The sequence below is a fragment of the Salmo salar genome, chromosome ssa14, assembly GCF_905237065.1.
Source record: "Salmo salar chromosome ssa14, Ssal_v3.1, whole genome shotgun sequence".
NCBI classification, from domain to species: domain Eukaryota; kingdom Metazoa; phylum Chordata; class Actinopteri; order Salmoniformes; family Salmonidae; genus Salmo; species Salmo salar.
In genome coordinates, this window is record NC_059455.1 from 46103985 (window position 1) to 46122144 (window position 18160).

The following is an 18160-nucleotide window of genomic DNA, read 5'->3' on the forward strand; positions in this document are numbered from 1 at the left end:
GTCAGGAAGGGAGGGCTTGAGAGAGAGTCCTTTCAGTTCCTCTGATAAGATAAGAGAGGTAGGAAAAGAAGGAGAAACATTTATTATGGAAGGTTTGCGAAAGGAGTGGATAAGAGAGAGACGGAGGAGGAGTGGAGAGACAGAGAGGAGAGGAGAGACTGAACAGAGAGAGACAGAGAGAGGAGGAGAGACTGAACAGAGAGAGACAGAGAGAGGAGGAGAGGAGAGACTGAACAGAGAGAGACAGAGAGAGGAGGAGAGGAGAGACTGAACAGAGAGAGGAGAGGAGAGGAGGAGAGGAGAGACTGAACAGAGAGAGGAGAGGAGAGACTGAACAGAGAGAGGAGAGGAGGAGAGGAGAGGAGAGGAGAGGAGGGGAGAGGAAAGGAGAGGAGCGGAGAGGAGGGGAGAGGAGAGGAGAGGAGAGGAGGGGAGAGGAGGAGAATAGGGGAGATAGACAGTGTTAATGTTGGCCTGAGGCTCCATCTCTGTTCCTCTTTGATACAGATATTAGGAGGAGCACTCAGAGAGACAGGAGAGAGCAAGGGGAGAGAGAGGAGAGAGAGGAGAGAGAGGGACAAAGAGAGGAGAGCAGAGAGAGTGGAGAAATAGAGAAAAGAGATCTTGAGGACAGCAGTGTGTAACCAGTCCTGAGGAGACCTCACACCAGCAGGGAACAGAAACAGGATCCATGATGTGTGTGTTAACAGGCTGATTGTTTGTCTGGTACATAACCCCCCCAGGGTCATTTAACAAGGAGCAGGAGAGGTGAACCAAAATGTCATGCAGCGGCCTAGCATGACACTAGCAATGTGTTAGGGCACCCTATTCCGTATGGGACCTGGTCAAAAGTAGTGCCCTATATAGGGGATAGTGTGTGTTTTTGGGATTCAGCCTTGGTGTAGTTTAAACCCTCTGACTACAGTAACACTCAGTAGAACTTCCACTATTGCATAACTGCATCCTCTCTCTGGCTCTCCTTTCCTCCCCTTTCCTCCCCCCTCCTTTCCTCCCCCCTCCTTTCCTCCCCCCTCCTTTCCTCACCTCTCCTTTCCTCCCCCCTCCTTTCCTCACCTCTCCTTTCCTCCCCCCTCCTTTCCTCACCTCTCCTTTCCTCCCCCCTCCTTTCCTCACCTCTCCTTTCCTCCCCCCTCCTTTCCTCACCTCTCCTTTCCTCCCCTCTCTTTTCCTCTCATTTCAATCTCCTTTCCTCCCCCTCCTTTCCTCACCTCTCCTTTCCTCACCTCTCCTTTCCTCACCTCTCCTCTCCTTTCCTCCCCTCTCCTTTCCTCACCTCTCCTTTCCTCCGCTCTCCTTTCCTCTCATTTCAATCTCCTTTCCTCCCCTTTCCTCCCCTCTCCTTTCCTCACCTCTGCTTTCCTTCCCTCTCCTCTCATTTCCTCTCCTTTCCTCCCCTCTCCTTTCCTTCACTCTCCTCTCATTTCCTCTCCTCTCCTCATTTCCTCTACTTTTTCTCCTTTCTTCCTCTCCTTTCCTTCCCTTTCATCTCATTCCCTATCCTTTCCTCTCATTTCCTTTCCTCTCCTCTCCTTTCCTCTCTTCTCATTACCTATAATTTCCTGTAATTTCCTCTCCTCTCATTTCCTCTCCTTACCTCTCCTTTCCTCCTCCTTACCTCTCCTTTCCTTCCTCCCTCTCAAACAGAGACTCTTTCAGACATAGAGGGAGGAACTCAGACACTCAGGACAGGAAGTCAGCCTGGTGTGTTGTGGTGCTGTTTAGGACAGGAAGTCATGCTGCTTAGGACAGGAAGTCAGCCCGGTGTGTTGTGGTGCTGCTTAGGACAGGAAGTCAGCCTGGTGTGTTGTGGTGCTGCTTAGGACAGGAAGTCAGCCCGGTGTGTTGTGGTGCTGCTTAGGACAGGAAGTCAGCCTGGTGTGTTGTGGTGCTGCTTAGGACAGGAAGTCAGCCCGGTGTGTTGTGGTGCTGCTTAGGACAGGAAGTCAGCCCGGTGTGTTGTGGTGCTGCTTAGGACAGGAAGTCATGCTGCTTAGGACAGGAAGTCAGCCCGGTGTGTTGTGGTGCTGCTTAGGACAGGAAGTCAGCCTGGTGTGTTGTGGTGCTGCTTAGGACAGGAAGTCAGCCCGGTGTGTTGTGGTGCTGCTTAGGACAGGAAGTCAGCCTGGTGTGTTGTGGTGCTGCTTAGGACAGGAAGTCAGCCCGGTGTGTTGTGGTGCTGCTTAGGACAGGAAGTCAGCCCGGTGTGTTGTGGTGCTGCTTAGGACAGGAAGTCAGCCCGGTGTGTTGTGGTGCTGCTTAGGCCAGGAAGTCAGCCTGGTGTGTTGTGGTGCTGCTTAGGACAGGAAGTCAAGCCGATTGTGTTGTGGTGCTGCTTAAGACAGGAAGTCAGCACGGTGTGTTGTGGTGCTGCTTAGGACAGGAAGTCACTCTGGCAGTACCTTAGACCACTGCACCACTCTGACAGTACCTTAGACCACTGCACCACTCTGACAGTACCTTAGACCACTGCACCACTCTGACAGTACCTTAGACCACTGCACCACTCTGACAGTACCTTAGACCACTGCACCACTCTGACAGTACCTTAGACCACTGAACCACTCTGACAGTACCTTAGACCACTGAACCACTCTGACAGTACCTTAGACCACTGCACCACTCTGACAGTACCTTAGACCACTGCACCACTCTGACAGTACCTTAGACCACTGCACCACTCTGACAGTACCTTAGACCACTGCACCACTCTGGCAGTACCTTAGACCACTGCACCACTCTGACAGTACCTTAGACCACTGCACCACTCTGTCTTATCTTACCAATTAATATCGCTGCTGCGTGTTTAAGAGCTGTGCGTGTGAGTGCGTGCGTGTGTCGTGCATACGTGTGCGTGCGTGTGTGATAACTAATGATCCAGATTACTGCCAGCTCTCCTAGTGCATGCTGGGTGATGGAGAGAGGGCTGCTATCTGTCTGCATGCCCTCCTGCTCTCCCTCTCTCTCTCTCTCTCTCTCTCTCCCTTCCTTCCTTTCTCTCTCTCTCTCTCTCTCTCTCTCTCTCTCTCTCTCTCTCTCTCTCTCTCTCCCTGTCTTCCCAGTTATTTGGTGGTTCTTTGAGACCGTACCAGTATGTATTCTAACTCTCTTCCTGTCCCTCTCTCCTGTAGAGGACGTTCTCAGCCAGTCCGTACTCAGACCCTATCCAGGTGTCTCCTAACGTGTCCAGGACTGTAGAGCAGCCAGAGATGTTGTGGGTCCTGGGTCCTGTCCTGGCTGTGGTGCTTATCATCATCATCGTTATCGCCATCCTGCTCTTCAAGAGGTAAGACACTCGGAGGAGTGTGTGTGGGGGGGGTCACGGGGATTTTGGTCTCAGTGGGACTTCTCTTCATAAATAAAGTTGAAGTAAATAGTCTGTGTGAAAACACGTTGATGCAGGTTTCCATGGCGTTGCATCAGCCAGTGTGATTGTGAGTGTCACCAAAGATGGACTGCACCTCCTGTGTGTTTCCCCTGTCTCCTAGTCCCCCTGTCTCCTAGTCCCCCTGTCCCCCTGTCTCCTAGTCCCCCTGTCTCCTAGTCCCCCTGTCCTCCTAGTCCCCCTGTCTCCTAGTCCCCCTGTCTCCTAGTCCCCCTGTCTCCCTGTCCCTCTGTCTCCCTGTCCCTCTGTCTCCCTGTCCCTCTGTCTCCCTGTCTCCCTATCTCCCTGTGTGTGTGTCCCTGTCCCCCTGTCTCCCTGTGTGTTTCCCCCCTGTCTCCCTGTGTGTGTCCCCCTGTCTCCCTGTGTGTTTCCCCCTGTCTCCCTGTGTGTGTCCCCCTGTCTCCCTGTGTGTTTCCCCCCTGTCTCCCTGTGTGTGTCCCCCTGTCTCCCTGTGTGTGTCCCCCTGTCTCCCTGTGTGTGTCCCCTTGTCTCCCTGTGTGTTTCCCCCTGTCTCCCTGTGTGTGTCCCCCTGTCTCCCTGTGTGTGTCTCCCTGTGTGTTTCCCTCTGTCTCCCTGTCCCCCTGTCTCCCTGTGTGTTTCCCCCTGTCTCCCTGTGTGTGTTCCCCTGTCTCCCTGTGTGTGTCCCCCTGTCTCCCTGTGTGTGTCCCCCTGTCTCCCTGTGTGTTTCCCTCTGTCTCCCTGTCCCCCTGTCTCCCTGTGTGTGTCCCCCTGTCTCCCTGTGTGTGTCCCCCTGTCTCCCTGTGTGTGTCCCCCTGTCTCCCTGTGTGTGTCCCCCTGACTCCCTGTGTGTCCCCCTGACTCCCTGTGTGTTTCCCCCCTGTCTCCCTGTGTGTGTTCCCCTGTCTCCCTGTGTGTGTTCCCCTGTCTCCCTGTGTGTGTCCCCCTGTCTCCCTGTGTGTGTCCCCCTGTCTCCCTGTGTGTTTCCCCCTGTCTCCCTGTGTGTGTCCCCCTGTCTCCCTGTGTGTGTCCCCTTGTCTCCCTGTGTGTTTCCCTCTGTCTCCCTGTCCCCCTGTCTCCCTGTGTGTTTCCCCTGTCTCCCTGTGTGTGTCCCCCTGACTCCCTGTGTGTCCCCCTGACTCCCTGTGTGTTTCCCCCCTGTCTCCCTGTGTGTGTCCCCCTGACTCCCTGTGTGTGTCCCCCTGACTCCCTGTGTGTGTTCCCCTGTCTCCCTGTGTGTTTCCCCCCTGACTCCCTGTGTGTGTCCCCCTGACTCCCTGTGTGTTTCCCCTGACTCCCTGTGTGTTTCCCCTGACTCCCTGTGTGTTTCCCCTGTCTCCTGTGTGTTTCCCCCCTGTCTCCCTGTGTGTTTCTCCCTGTCTTCCGTGTGTGTCTCCCCCTGACTCCCTGTGTGTTTCCCCCTGTCTCCCTGTGTGTTTCCCCCCTGTCTCCCTGTGTGTTTCTCCCTGTCTTCCGTGTGTGTCTCCCCTGACTCCCTGTGTGTTTCCCCCTGTCTCCCTGTGTGTTTCCCCCTGTCTCCCTGTGTGTTTCCCCCTGTCTCCCTGTGTGTGTCCCCCTGTCCCCCTGTCTCCCTGTGTGTGTCCCCCTGTCTCCCTGTGTGTGTCCCCCTGTCTCCCTGTGTGTGTCCCCCTGTCTCCCTGTGTGTGTCCCCCTGTCTCTCTGTGTGTGTGTCCCCCTGTCTCCCTGTGTGTTTTCCTTTGTCTCCCTGTGTGTTTTCCTTTGTCTCCCTGTCCCCGTGTCTCCCTGTCCCTCTGTCTCCCTGTCCCTGTGTCTCCCTGTCCCCCTTTGTGTTTCACAATCCTCTCATATAGGGTCCTAAATGCACCCGATGACCAATATAGTGCACTATGTTTGACTTGGCGTCGACCAAGACCCAATAACCCTTTTAATCTGTTCAGGTTCAGTCCAGAACATTCTGTTCTTTCTTATCTTCTCGTCTAAAGTGTGACTTTTTAGAAGTCGGAGCAATTTCATTATCCTCTATGGGCTAGGTGGGACGCTAGCGTCCCCCCCGTGGTGCACTCCATCAACAGCAGGTGCATTTCAAGAGCGGCAAATTTGAATCCAAATAAATGTCAAAATTCAAATTTTTCAAACATACAACTATTTTACACCCTTTGAAAGATAAACATCTCCTTAATCTAACCACGTTTTACGATTTCAAAAAGGTTTTACGGCGAAAGCATAAATTTAGAGTATGTTAGGACAGTACATTTACAAGAGTTGTGTGTAATGTTTTGTCAATTCAAAGACAGGGTCACCAAAAGCATAAAACCAGCTAAAATGATGCACTAACCTTTTACAATCTCCATCAGATGACACTCCTAGGACATTATGTTAGACAATGCATGCATTTTTAGTTCTATCAAGTTCATATTTATATCCAAAAACAACGTTTTACTATGGCATTGATGTTGAGGAAATCGTTTCCCTCCAATAACCGGCAGTCAAGTCAACACCACAAATTAAATAATTAAAATTAGAAAACATTGGTAAAATATTATATTGTCATTTAAAGAATTATAGATTTACATCTCTTGAACGCAATCAACTTGCCAGATTTAAAAATAACCTTACTGGGAAATCACACTTTGCAATAATCTGAGCACTGCGCCCAGAAAAATACGCGTTGCGATACAGACTAGACGTCATGTTGGGGAGATCTAAAATCGAAAATACTATGTAAATAATCCATTACCTTTGATTCTCTTCATCAGATGTCACTTCCAGGTATCACAGGTCCATAACGAATGTAGTTTTGTTCAAAAAAGCTCGTCATTTATGTCCAAAAATCTCCGTCTTGTTAGCACATGATCTAAGCCAGCCGGACTTCTCGTCATGAACGAGGGGAAAAAATATATTTACGTTCGTTCAAACATGTCAAACGTTGTATAGCATAAATCATTAGGGCCTTTTTTAACCAGAACAAGAGTAATATTCAAGGTGGACGAATGCATACTCTTTTATAACGTATTGGAACGAGGGTACCCAACATGAACTCGCGCGCCAGGTGTCTAATGGGCCATCATCGTTCCATGGCTCTTGTTCGGTCAGATCTCCCTCCAGAAGACTCAAAACACTTTGTAAAGGCTGGTGACATCTAGTGGAAGCAATAGGAAGTGCCAAAATATTCCTCAGCCCCTGTGTTTTTCAATGGGATAGGTTTAAAGGTAATACAACACATCAGGTATCCACTTCCTGTCAGAAAATGTCTCAGGGTTTTGCCTGCCAAATGAGTTCTGTTATACTCACAGACACCATTCAAACAGTTTTAGAAACTTTAGAGTGTTTTCTATCCATATATAATAAGTATATGCATATTCTAGTTACTGGGTAGGATTAGTAACCAGATTAAATCGGGTACATTTTTTTTATCCAGCCGTGCAAATACTGCCCCCTAGCCCTAACAGGTTAAAAGCCTAGTTGTCTTTAACTCTACATCTAGGAACATTCACACAGCAGGCAGAACTTTCATACTCTGACAGAGCTCAGTGAAAAGGGAAGGATTTTTTCAAGAAAAAAGTTTATCCCACCTCCCATCTCTCATCTCTCCACCTCTCATCTCTCATCTCTCCACCTCTCATCTCTCCACCTCTCATCTCTCATCTCTCCAGCTCTCATCTCCCCACCTCTCATCTCTCCACCTCTCATCTCTCCACCTCTCATCTCTCATCTCTCCACCTCTCATCTCTCCACCTCTCATCTCTCCACCTCTCATCTCTCATCTCTCCACCTCTCACCTCTCATCTCTCATCTCTCCACCTCTCATCTCTCCACCTCTCATCTCTCATCTCTCCAGCTCTCATCTCTCCACCTCTCATCTCTCCACCTCTCATCTCTCCACCTCTCATCTCTCATCTCTCCACCTCTCATCTCTCATCTCTCCACCTCTCATCTCTCCACCTCTCATCTCTCCACCTCTCACCTCTCATCTCTCATCTCTCCACCTCTCATCTCTCATCTCTCCACCTCTCATCTCTTCACCTCTCATCTCTCTATCTCTCATCTCTCCACCTCTCATCTCTCCAGCTCTCATCTCTCCACCTCTCATCTCTCCACCTCTCATTTCCTCACCTCTCATCTCTCCACCTCTCATTTCTCCACCTCTCATCTCTCATCTCTCCAACTCTCATCTCTCCAACTCTCATCTCTCCAACTCTCATCTCTCCACCTCTCATCTCTCCACATCTCATCTCTCATCTCTCCACCTCTCATCGCTCCATCTCTCCTCCTCTCATCTCTCACCTCTCATCTTTCCAACTCTCATCTCTCCAACTCTCATCTCTCCACCTCTCATGTCTCCACCTCTCATATCTCCACCTCTCATATCTCATTTCTCCACCTCTCACCTCTCATCTCTCCACCTCTCATATCTCCACCTCTCATATCTCCACCTCTCATATCTTCACCTCTCATCTCTCCATTTCTCCACCTCTCATCTCTCCACCTCTCACCTCTCATCTTTCCAACCTCTCATCTCTCCACCTCTCATCTCTCCACCTCTCATCTCTTCACCTCTCATATCTCCACCTCTCATCTCTCATCTTTCTACCTCTCATCTCTCATCTCTCCAACCTCTCATCTCTCATCTTTCGAACCTCTCATCTCTCCACCTCTCATCTCTCATCTCTCCATCTCTCACCTCTCCACCTAGCATCTCTCTACCTCTCATCTCTCACCTCTCCACCTCTCATCTCTCCATCTCTCATCTCTCCACCTCTCACCTCTCCACCTCTCATCTCTCACCTCTCATCTCTCCACCTCTCACCTCTCCACCTAGTATCTCTCTACCTCTCATCTCTCACCTCTCCACCTCTCATCTCTCCATCTCTCCACGTCTCTTCACTTCCACCTCTCCACCTCTCTCATCTCTCCTTCCTCTTCCACACACACACATAGAGTAGCATAGATGGTTCACTGCCAACAGTGATACTGTCTCCCTCAGCTGGTATACCTTTAGAGACTAACCTGTTTCTCCCTCAGCTGGTATACCTTTAGAGACTAACCTGTGTCTCTGTCAGCTGGTATACCTTTAGAGACTAACCTGTGTCTCCCTCGGCTGGTATACCTTTAGAGACTAACCTGTGTCTCCCTCAGCTGGTATACCTTTAGAGACTAACCTGTGTCTCTGTCAGCTGGTATACCTTTAGAGACTAACCTGTGTCTCCCTCAGCTGGTATACCTTTAGAGACTAACCTGTCTCCCTCAGCTGGTATACCTTTAGAGACTAACCTGTGTCTCTGTCAGCTGGTATACCTTTAGAGACTAATCTGTGTCTCTGTCAGCTGGTATACCTTTAGAGACTAACCTGTGTCTCTTGTCAGCTGGTATACCTTTATAGACTAACCTGTGTCTCTTGTCAGCTGGTATACCTTTATAGACTAACCTGGGTCTCTGTCAGCTGGTATACCTTTAGAGACTAACCTGTGTCTCGCTCAGCTGGTATACCTTTATAGACTAACCTGTTTCTCTGTCAGCTGGTATACCTTTAGAGACTAACCTGTGTCTCTGTCAGCTGGTATACCTTTAGAGACTAACATGTGTCTCTGTCAGCTGGTATACCTTTAGAGACTAACCTGTGTCTCTGTCAGCTGGTATACCTTTAGAGACTAACTTGGGTCTCTGTCAGCTGGTATACCTTTAGAGACTAACCTGTGTCTCCCTCGGCTGGTATACCTTTAGAGACTAACCTGTGTCTCCCTCGGCTGGTATACCTTTAGAGACTAACCTGTGTCTCTGTCAGCTGGTATACCTTTAGAGACTAACTTGGGTCTCTGTCAGCTGGTATACCTTTAGAGACTAACTTGGGTCTCTGTCAGCTGGTATAACTTTAGAGACTAACCTGTGTCTCTGTCAGCTGGTAGACCTTTAGAGACTAACCTATGTCTCTGTCAGCTGGTATACCTTTAGAGACTAACTTGGGTCTCTGTCAGCTGGTATACCTTTAGAGACTAACTTGGGTCTCCCTCGGCTGGTATACCTTTAGAGACTAACCTGTGTCTCTGTTAGCTGGTATACCTTTAGAGACTAACTTGGGTCTCTGTCAGCTGGTATACCTTTAGAGACTAACTTGGGTCTCCCTCGGCTGGTATACCTTTAGAGACTAACCTGTGTCTCTGTCAGCTGGTATACCTTTAGAGACTAACCTGTGTCTCCCTCAGCTGGTATACCTTTAGAGACTAACCTGTGTCTCTGTCAGCTGGTATACCTTTAGAGACTAACTTGGGTCTCCCTCGGCTGGTATACCTTTAGAGACTAACATGTGTCTTTGTCAGCTGGTATACCTTTAGAGACTAACCTGTGTCTCTGTCAGCTGGTATACCTTTAGAGACTAACATGTGTCTCTGTCAGCTGGTATACCTTTAGAGACTAACCTGTGTCTCCCTCAGCTGGTATACCTTTAGAGACTAACCTGTGTCTCTGTTAGCTGGTATACCTTTAGAGACTAACCTGTGTCTCCCTCGGCTGGTATACCTTTAGAGACTAACCTGTGTCTCTGTCAGCTGGTATACCTTTAGAGACTAACCTGTGTCTCTGTCAGCTGGTATACCTTTAGAGACTAACCTGTGTCTCTGTCAGCTGGTATACCTTTAGAGACTAACCTGTGTCTCCCTCGGCTGGTATACCTTTAGAGACTAACCTATGTCTCTGTCAGCTGGTATACCTTTAGAGACTAACCTGTTTCTCTGTCAGCTGGTATACCTTTAGAGACTAACCTGTTTCTCTGTCAGCTGGTATACCTTTAGAGACTAACCTGTGTCTCCCTCAGCTGGTATACCTTTAGAGACCAACCTGTTTCTCTGTCAGCTGGTACGGTTCATTCGGAAAGTATTCGGACCCCTTGATTTTTTCCACATTTTGTTACATTACAGCCTTATTCTTAATTATTTTTTTTATGTTATGTGCCTCGTCAGTCTACACACAATACCCTATAATGACAAAACAAAAACAGGTTTTTATATATATTTGCAAATGTATTAAAAAAAAGGGAAAAACAGAAATATCACATTTACATAAGACAACGGTTATAGTCTCTACTAATGTAACAATGGAGTTGCTGGTTCCATCCCTGCTCCTCACTATCGCTACATTAGGACTCTGATCATCATTAACCTTCCTTTCCTCCTCTTCCTCTCTTTCCTCTTCCTCTTCCTGTCTTTCCTCCTCCTCTTCCTCTCTTTCCTCCTCCTCTTCCTGTCTTTCCTCCTCCTCTTCCTGTCTTTCCTCCTCCTTTTCTCTGCCATCTCTCTGTGTGAAAGCAGCAAGCAGGAAAGGTGGGTACTTTTACAATCACATCCTAGCCCTGTCTCCAACTAACTTCCCATTCCTCCCATGTGTTGTCCTGTGATGTTCCCAGATGTGTTCCTGATTATTCAGAAACTCCTGATTTCCTGACCTCAGAAAATCTGTATAAACTGTTTTGATATGGTTGCACACTGTAAAAGATTTGAGTAGTTTTAACTTCAAACGATAAGTTACTTCACAACCTTTTGGACTAGTTTACTAGATCAAGTTGAGTTTACTATAGTAATACTAGTTGATACAACTCAACATGTTACACCAGTGAGGTAACTCATCTTGCTAAGTTGAAACAACAAGATGTTTTACGATGCATCAACTAATGCATGTGCCTCTGAGATCTGTTTTGTGGTGAGATCTGTTTTGTGTTGTGGTGAGATCTGTTCTGTGTTGGGGTGAGATCTGTTTTGTGTTGTGGTGAGATCTGTTTTGTGTTGGGGTGAGATCTGTTTTGTTTTGTGGTGAGATCTGTTTTGTGTTGCGGTGAGATCTGTTTTGTGTTGTGGTGAGATCTGTTTTGTGTTGGGGTGAGATCTGTTTTGTGGTGAGATCTGTTTTGTGTTGCGGTGAGATCTGTTTTGTGTTGTGGTGAGATCTGTTTTGTGTTGTGGTGAGATCTGTTTTGTGGTGAGATCTGTTTTGTGTTGAGATCTGTTTTGTGTTGTGGTGAGATCTGTTTTGTGGTGAGATCTGTTTTGGTTGTGGTGAGATCTGTTTTGTGTTGCGGTGAGATCTGTTTTGTGTTGCGGTGAGATCTGTTTTGTGGTGAGATCTGTTTTGTGTTGCGGCGAAATCTGTTTTGTGGTGAGATCTGTTTTGTGGTGAGATCTGTTTTGTTTTGTGGTGAGATCTGTTTTGTGTTGTGGTGAGATCTGTTTTGTGGTGAGATCTGTTTTGTGTTGTGGTGAGATCTGTTTTGTGTTGAGATCTGTTTTGTGTTGTGGTGAGATCTGTTTTGTGTTGAGTTCTGTTTTGTGTTGAGATCTGTTTTGTGTTGCGGTGAGATCTGTTTTGTGTTGCGGTGAGATCTGTTTTGTGTTGAGATCTGTTTTGTGTTGTGGTGAGATCTGTTTTGTGTTGAGATCTGTTTTGTGTTGAGATCTGTTTTGTGTTGTGGTGAGATCTGTTTTGTGTTGTGGTGAGATCTGTTTTGTGTTGAGATCTGTTTTGTGTTGTGGTGAGATCTGTTTTGTGTTGTGGTGAGATCTGTTTTGTGGTGAGATCTGTTTTGTGTTGCGGTGAGATCTGTTTTGTGTTGCGGTGAGATCTGTTTTGTGGTGAGATCTGTTTTGTGTTGCGGCGAAATCTGTTTTGTGGTGAGATCTGTTTTGTGTTGCGGTGAGATCTGTTTTGTGTTGTGATGAGATCTGTTTTGTGTTGAGATCTGTTTTGTGTTGTGGTGAGATCTGTTTTGTGTTGTGGTGAGATCTGTTATGTGTTGTGGTGAGATCTGTTTTGTGTTGTGGTGAGATCTGTTTTGTGTTGTGGTGAGATCTGTTTTGTGTTGTGGTGAGATCTGTTTTGTGTTGTGGTGAGATCTGTTTTGTCTTGTGGTGAGATCTGTTTTGTGGTGAGATCTGTTTTGTGTTGTGTTGAGATCTGTTTTGTGTTGTGGTGAGATCTGTTTTGTGTTGAGATCTGTTTTGTGTTGTGGTGAGATCTGTTTTGTGGTGAGATCTGTTTTGTGGTGAGATCTGTTTTGTGTTGAGATCTGTTTTGTGGTGAGATCTGTTTTGTGTTGTGGTGAGATCTGTTTTGTGTTGTGGTGAGATCTGTTTTGTGTTGTGGTGAGATCTGTTTTGTGGTGAGATCTGTTTTGTGTTGTGGTGAGATCTGTTTTGTGGTGAGATTTGTGTTGTGGTGAGATCTGTTTTGTGTTGCGGTGAGATCTGTTTTGTGTTGAGATCTGTTTTGTGTTGTGGTGATATCTGTTTTGTGTTGAGATCTGTTTTGTGTTGTGGTGAGATCTGTTTTGTGTTGAGATCTGTTTTGTGTTGTGGTGGGATCTGTTTTGTGTTGTGGTGAGATCTGTTTTGTTTTGTGGTGAGATCTGTTTTGTGTTGTAGTGAGATCTGTTTTGTTTTGTGGTGAGATCTGTTTTGTGTTGTGGTGAGATCTGTTTTGTGTTGAGATCTGTTTTGTGTTGTGGTGAGATCTGTTTTGTGTTGTGGTGAGATCTGTTTTGTGTTGTGGTGAGATCTGTTTTGTGGTGAGATCTGTTTTCTGTTGTGGTGAGATCTGTTTTGTGTTGCGGTGAGATCTGTTTTGTGTTGTGGTGAGATCTGTTTTGTGGTGAGATCTGTTTTGTGTTGCGTTGAGATCTGTTTTGTGTTGCGGTGAGATCTGTTTTGTGTTGAGATCTGTTTTGTGTTGTGGTGAGATCTGTTTTGTGTTGAGATCTGTTTTGTTTTGTGGTGAGATCTGTTTTGTGTTGAGATCTGTTTTGTGTTGAGATCTGTTTTGTGTTGTGGTGAGATCTGTTTTTTAGTGAGATCTGTGTTGTGTTGAGATCTGTTTTGTGTTGAGATTTGTTTTTTGTTGTGGTGAGATCTGTTTTGTGTTGAGATCTGTTTTGTGTTGTGGTGAGATCTGTTTTGTGTTGAGATCTGTTTTGTTTTGTGGTGAGATCTGTTTTGTGGTGAGATCTGTTTTGTGTTGAGATCTGTTTTGTGTTGTGGTGAGATCTGTTTTGTGTTGAGATCTGTTTTGTGTTGAGATCTGTTTTGTGTTGTGGTGAGATCTGTTTTTTAGTGAGATCTGTTTTGTTTTGTGGTGAGATCTGTTTTGTGTTGTGGTGAGATCTGTTTTGTGTTGAGATCTGTTTTGTGTTGTGGTGAGATCTGTTTTGTGTTGTGGTGAGATCTGTTTTGTGTTGTGGTGAGATCTGTTTTGTGGTGAGATCTGTTTTCTGTTGTGGTGAGATCTGTTTTGTGTTGCGGTGAGATCTGTTTTGTGTTGTGGTGAGATCTGTTTTGTGGTGAGATCTGTTTTGTGTTGCGTTGAGATCTGTTTTGTGTTGCGGTGAGATCTGTTTTGTGTTGAGATCTGTTTTGTGTTGTGGTGAGATCTGTTTTGTGTTGAGATCTGTTTTGTTTTGTGGTGAGATCTGTTTTGTGTTGAGATCTGTTTTGTGTTGAGATCTGTTTTGTGTTGTGGTGAGATCTGTTTTTTAGTGAGATCTGTGTTGTGTTGAGATCTGTTTTGTGTTGAGATTTGTTTTTTGTTGTGGTGAGATCTGTTTTGTGTTGAGATCTGTTTTGTGTTGTGGTGAGATCTGTTTTGTGTTGAGATCTGTTTTGTTTTGTGGTGAGATCTGTTTTGTGGTGAGATCTGTTTTGTGTTGAGATCTGTTTTGTGTTGTGGTGAGATCTGTTTTGTGTTGAGATCTGTTTTGTGTTGAGATCTGTTTTGTGTTGTGGTGAGATCTGTTTTTTAGTGAGATCTGTTTTGTTTTGTGGTGAGATCTGTTTTGTGTTGCGGTGAGATCTGTTTTGTGTTGCGGTGAGATCTGTTTTCTGGTGAGATCTGTTTTGTGTTGCGGCGAAATCTGTTTTCTAGTGAGATCTGTTTTGTGTTGCGGTGAGATCTGTTTTGTGTTGTGATGAGATCTGTTTTGTGTTGAGATCTGTTTTGTGTTGTGGTGAGATCTGTTTTGTGGTGAGATCTGTTTTGTGTTGTGGTGAGATCTGTTTTGTGTTGTGGTGGGATCTGCTTTGTGTTGTGGTGAGATCTGTTTTGTGTTGAGATCTGTTTTGTGTTGTGGTGAGATCTGTTTTGTGGTGAGATCTGTTTTGTGGTGAGATCTTATTTGTGTTGTGGTGAGATCTGTTTTGTGGTGAGATCTGTTTTGTGTTGCGGTGATATCTGTTTTGTGTTGAGATCTGTTTTGTTTTTTGGTGAGATCTGTTTTGTGGTGAGATCTGTTTTGTGTTGAGATCTGTTTTGTGTTGCGGTGAGTTGTTTTGTGGTGAGATCTGTTTTGTGTTGTGGTGAGATCTGTTTTGTGGTGAGATCTGTTTTGTGTTGCGGTGAGATCTGTTTTGTGTTGCGGTGAGATCTGTTTTGTGTTGCGGTGAGATCTGTTTTGTGTTGAGATCTGTTTTGTGTTGTGGTGAGATCTGTTTTGTGTTGAGATCTGTTTTGTGTTGTGGTGAGATCTGTTTTGTGTTGCGGTGAGATCTGTTTTGTGTTGCGGTGAGATCTGTTTTGTGTTGCGGTGAGATCTGTTTTGTGTTGCGGCGAAATCTGTTTTGTGGTGAGATCTGTTTTGTGTTGCGGTGAGATCTGTTTTGTGTTGTGATGAGATCTGTTTTGTGTTGAGATCTGTTTTGGGTTGTGGTGAGATCTGTTTTGTGTTGTGGTGAGTTCTGTTTTGTCTTGTGGTGAGATCTGTTTTGTGGTGAGATCTGTTTTGTGTTGTGTTGAGATCTGTTTTGTGTTGTGGTGAGATATTTTTTGTGTTGAGATCTGTTTTGTGTTGTGGTGAGATCTGTTTTGTGGTGAGATCTGTTTTGTGGTGAGATCTGTTTTGTGTTGAGATCTGTTTTGTGTTGTGGTGAGATCTGTTTTGTGTTGAGATCTGTTTTGTGTTGTGGTGAGATCTGTTTTGTGTTGAGATCTGTTTTGTGTTGTGGTGATATCTGTTTTGTGTTGTGGTGAGATCTATTTTGTGGTGAGATCTGTTTTGTGTTGTGGTGAGATCTGTTTTGTGTTGCGGTGAGATCTGTTTTGTGTTGCGGTGAGATCTGTTTTGTGTTGAGATCTGTTTTGTGTTGTGGTGAGATCTGTTTTGTGTTGAGATCTGTTTTGTGTTGTGGTGAGATCTGTTTTGTGTTGCGGTGAGATCTGTTTTGTGTTGCGGTGAGATCTGTTTTGTGGTGAGATCTGTTTTGTGTTGAGATCTGTTTTGTGGTGAGATCTGTTTTGTGTTGAGATCTGTTTTGTGGTGAGATCTGTTTTGTGTTGTGGTGAGATCTGTTTTGTGTTGAGATCTGTTTTGTGTTGTGGTGAGATCTGTTTTGTGTTGAGATCTGTTTTGTGTTGAGATCTGTTTTGTGTTGTGGTGAGATCTGTTTTGTGTTGAGATCTGTTTTGTTTTGTGGTGAGATATGTTTTTTAGTGAGATCTGTTTTGTTTTGTGGTGAGATCTGTTTTGTGTTGCGGTGAGATCTGTTTTGTGTTGCGGTGAGATCTGTTTTCTGGTGAGATCTGTTTTGTGTTGCGGCGAAATCTGTTTTCTAGTGAGATCTGTTTTGTGTTGAGATCTGTTTTGTGTTGTGATGAGATCTGTTTTGTGTTGAGATCTGTTTTGTGTTGTGGTGAGATCTGTTTTGTGGTGAGATCTGTTTTGTGTTGTGGTGAGATCTGTTTTGTGTTGTGGTGAGATCTGTTTTGTGGTGGGATCTGCTTTGTGTTGTGGTGAGATCTGTTTTGTGTTGAGATCTGTTTTGTGTTGTGGTAAGATCTGTTTTGTGGTGAGATCTGTTTTGTGTTGTGGTGAGATCTGTTTTGTGGTGAGATCTGTTTTGTGGTGAGATCTGTTTTGTGTTGCGGTGAGATCTGTTTTTTGTTGCGGTGAGATCTGTTTTGTTGCTATGGTGCCGTGTTCTATATGTGACTGTCGAGGTCACCCGCAATCTGAACACACACACCCTTCGAGGTCACCCTCAATCTGAACACACACACCCTTCGAGGTCACCCTCAATCTGAACACACACACCCTTCGAGGTCACCCTCAATCTGAACACACACACCCTTCGAGGTCGCCCTCAATCTGAACACACACACCCTTCGAGGTCGCTGCCAATCAGAATGGTCTGACTGAGTCTGTCTATGTCTGAATGGCACATTGTCAGCTAAATGCCAGGTGGGGAGACTAAGGCCTTGTTCCAAATGAGACCCTGTTCCCTATATGCTGCACTATTTTTTACCAGAGCCCGTAGGGACCTGTAGTGCACTATGTGCCATTTGGGACGCGGAATAATCATGAATAGAAATGTTCCTTAGGCGTCTAAAGCTGACATTTTCCTCAACAAAACCTTTCTGGCCTTTTACTCTCTCCTCTCTCTTTCTCTCTTTCTCTCTGTCTGTCTTTTCTCTATCTTTTATCTCTCTCTTTTCTCTCCCTCTTTTCAATTCAGTTCAATTCAATTTGCTTTATTGGCAAGACGTAACAATGTACATATTGCCAAAGCTTACTTTGGATATTTACAATATGAAAATAATAAGAATCAAAATTGTCAACGGGACAACAGTAACAACAATAACCAAGGGTCAAAATAACCATCAATTGAATCTCTTTTCTCTCTCTCTCTCTACACTCTCTCTCTCTACTCTCTCTCTCTCTACTCTCTCTCTCTACACTCTCTCTCTCTCTTTCTACACACTCTCTCTCTCTCTCTCTCTCTACACTCACTCTCCCTACACTCTCTCTCTACTCTCTCTCTCCCTCTCTCCCTCTCTCTCTACTCTCTCTCTCCCTCTCTCTACTCTCTCTCTCTCCCTCTCTCTCTACTCTCTCTCTACTCTCCCTCTCTCTCTCTACTCTCTCCCTCTCTCTCTCTACTCTCTCTCTCTCTCTACTCTCTCTCCCTCTCTCCCTCTCTCTCGACACTTTCTCTCTCTCTACTCTCTCTCTCTCTACTCCCTCTCTCTCTACTCTCTCTCTCCCTCTCTCTCTATCTCTCTGCTCTCTCTCTCCCTCTCTCCCTCTCTACTCTCTCTCTACTCTCTCTATCTCCGTCTCTCTACTCTCTCTCCCTCTCTCTACTCTCTCCCTCTCTCTACTCTCTCTCTCACACTCTCTTCTTAACAAAAGTGTTTTGTTCTCTTCATTTAAATAAAAAAGACACACACTTCACCCTCATGTTAATCTCAGCCAGCAGCAGAGAAAGGAAGGACAAGGGTCTGTGTTACAAATGGCACCCTCTAACCTTTATAGTGCACTACTACCTATAGACCCTGGTTAAAAGTAGTGCACTACTACCTATAGACTCTGGTTAAAAGTAGTCATGCTGTTAGCATTATCCTGTGACTTAGCGTTAGTCATGCTGTTAGCATTATCCTGTGACTTAGCATTGGTAATGCTGGTAGGATTATCCTGGGACTTAGCATTAGTAATGCTGTAGCATTATCCTGTGACTTAGCATTAGTAATGCTGTTAGCATTATCCTGTGACTTAGCGTTAGTAATGCTGTTAGCATTATCATGTGACTTAGCATTAGTAATGCTGTTAGCATTATCCTGTGACTTAGCGTTGGTAATACTGTTAGCATTATCCTGTGACTTAGCGTTAGTCATGCTGTTAGCATTATCCTGTGGCTTAGCATCAGTCATGCTGTTAGCATTGTCCTGTGACTTAGCATTAGTAATCATGTTAGCATTAGCCTAAGGTCTGTATCATCAGATAACCAGTGTTGAGACCAGGTAGACCCTGTGAATCCATGCTACTTTAGCTGTACACACACACACACACATGCG

General features: G+C 45.7%; 1 protein-coding gene across 15 annotated transcripts in view; it reads left to right on the forward strand.

Annotated features, from left to right (window-relative positions):
* Positions 1-18160, forward strand: part of LOC106569653 (receptor-type tyrosine-protein phosphatase F) — a 469500-nt gene that overhangs the window by 386518 nt on the left and 64822 nt on the right. For 11 of the 15 annotated variants that reach the window (XM_045694461.1, XM_045694460.1, XM_045694465.1 and 8 more), the window contains 2 exons: positions 3150-3304; positions 10645-10656. In XM_045694461.1, coding sequence (XP_045550417.1) covers positions 3150-3304; positions 10645-10656 — 167 coding nt within the window. The remainder of the gene's footprint in view (positions 1-3149; positions 3305-10644; positions 10657-18160) is intronic. The other 4 variants (XM_045694463.1, XM_045694466.1, XM_045694473.1 and 1 more) reach the window with 1 other exon arrangement.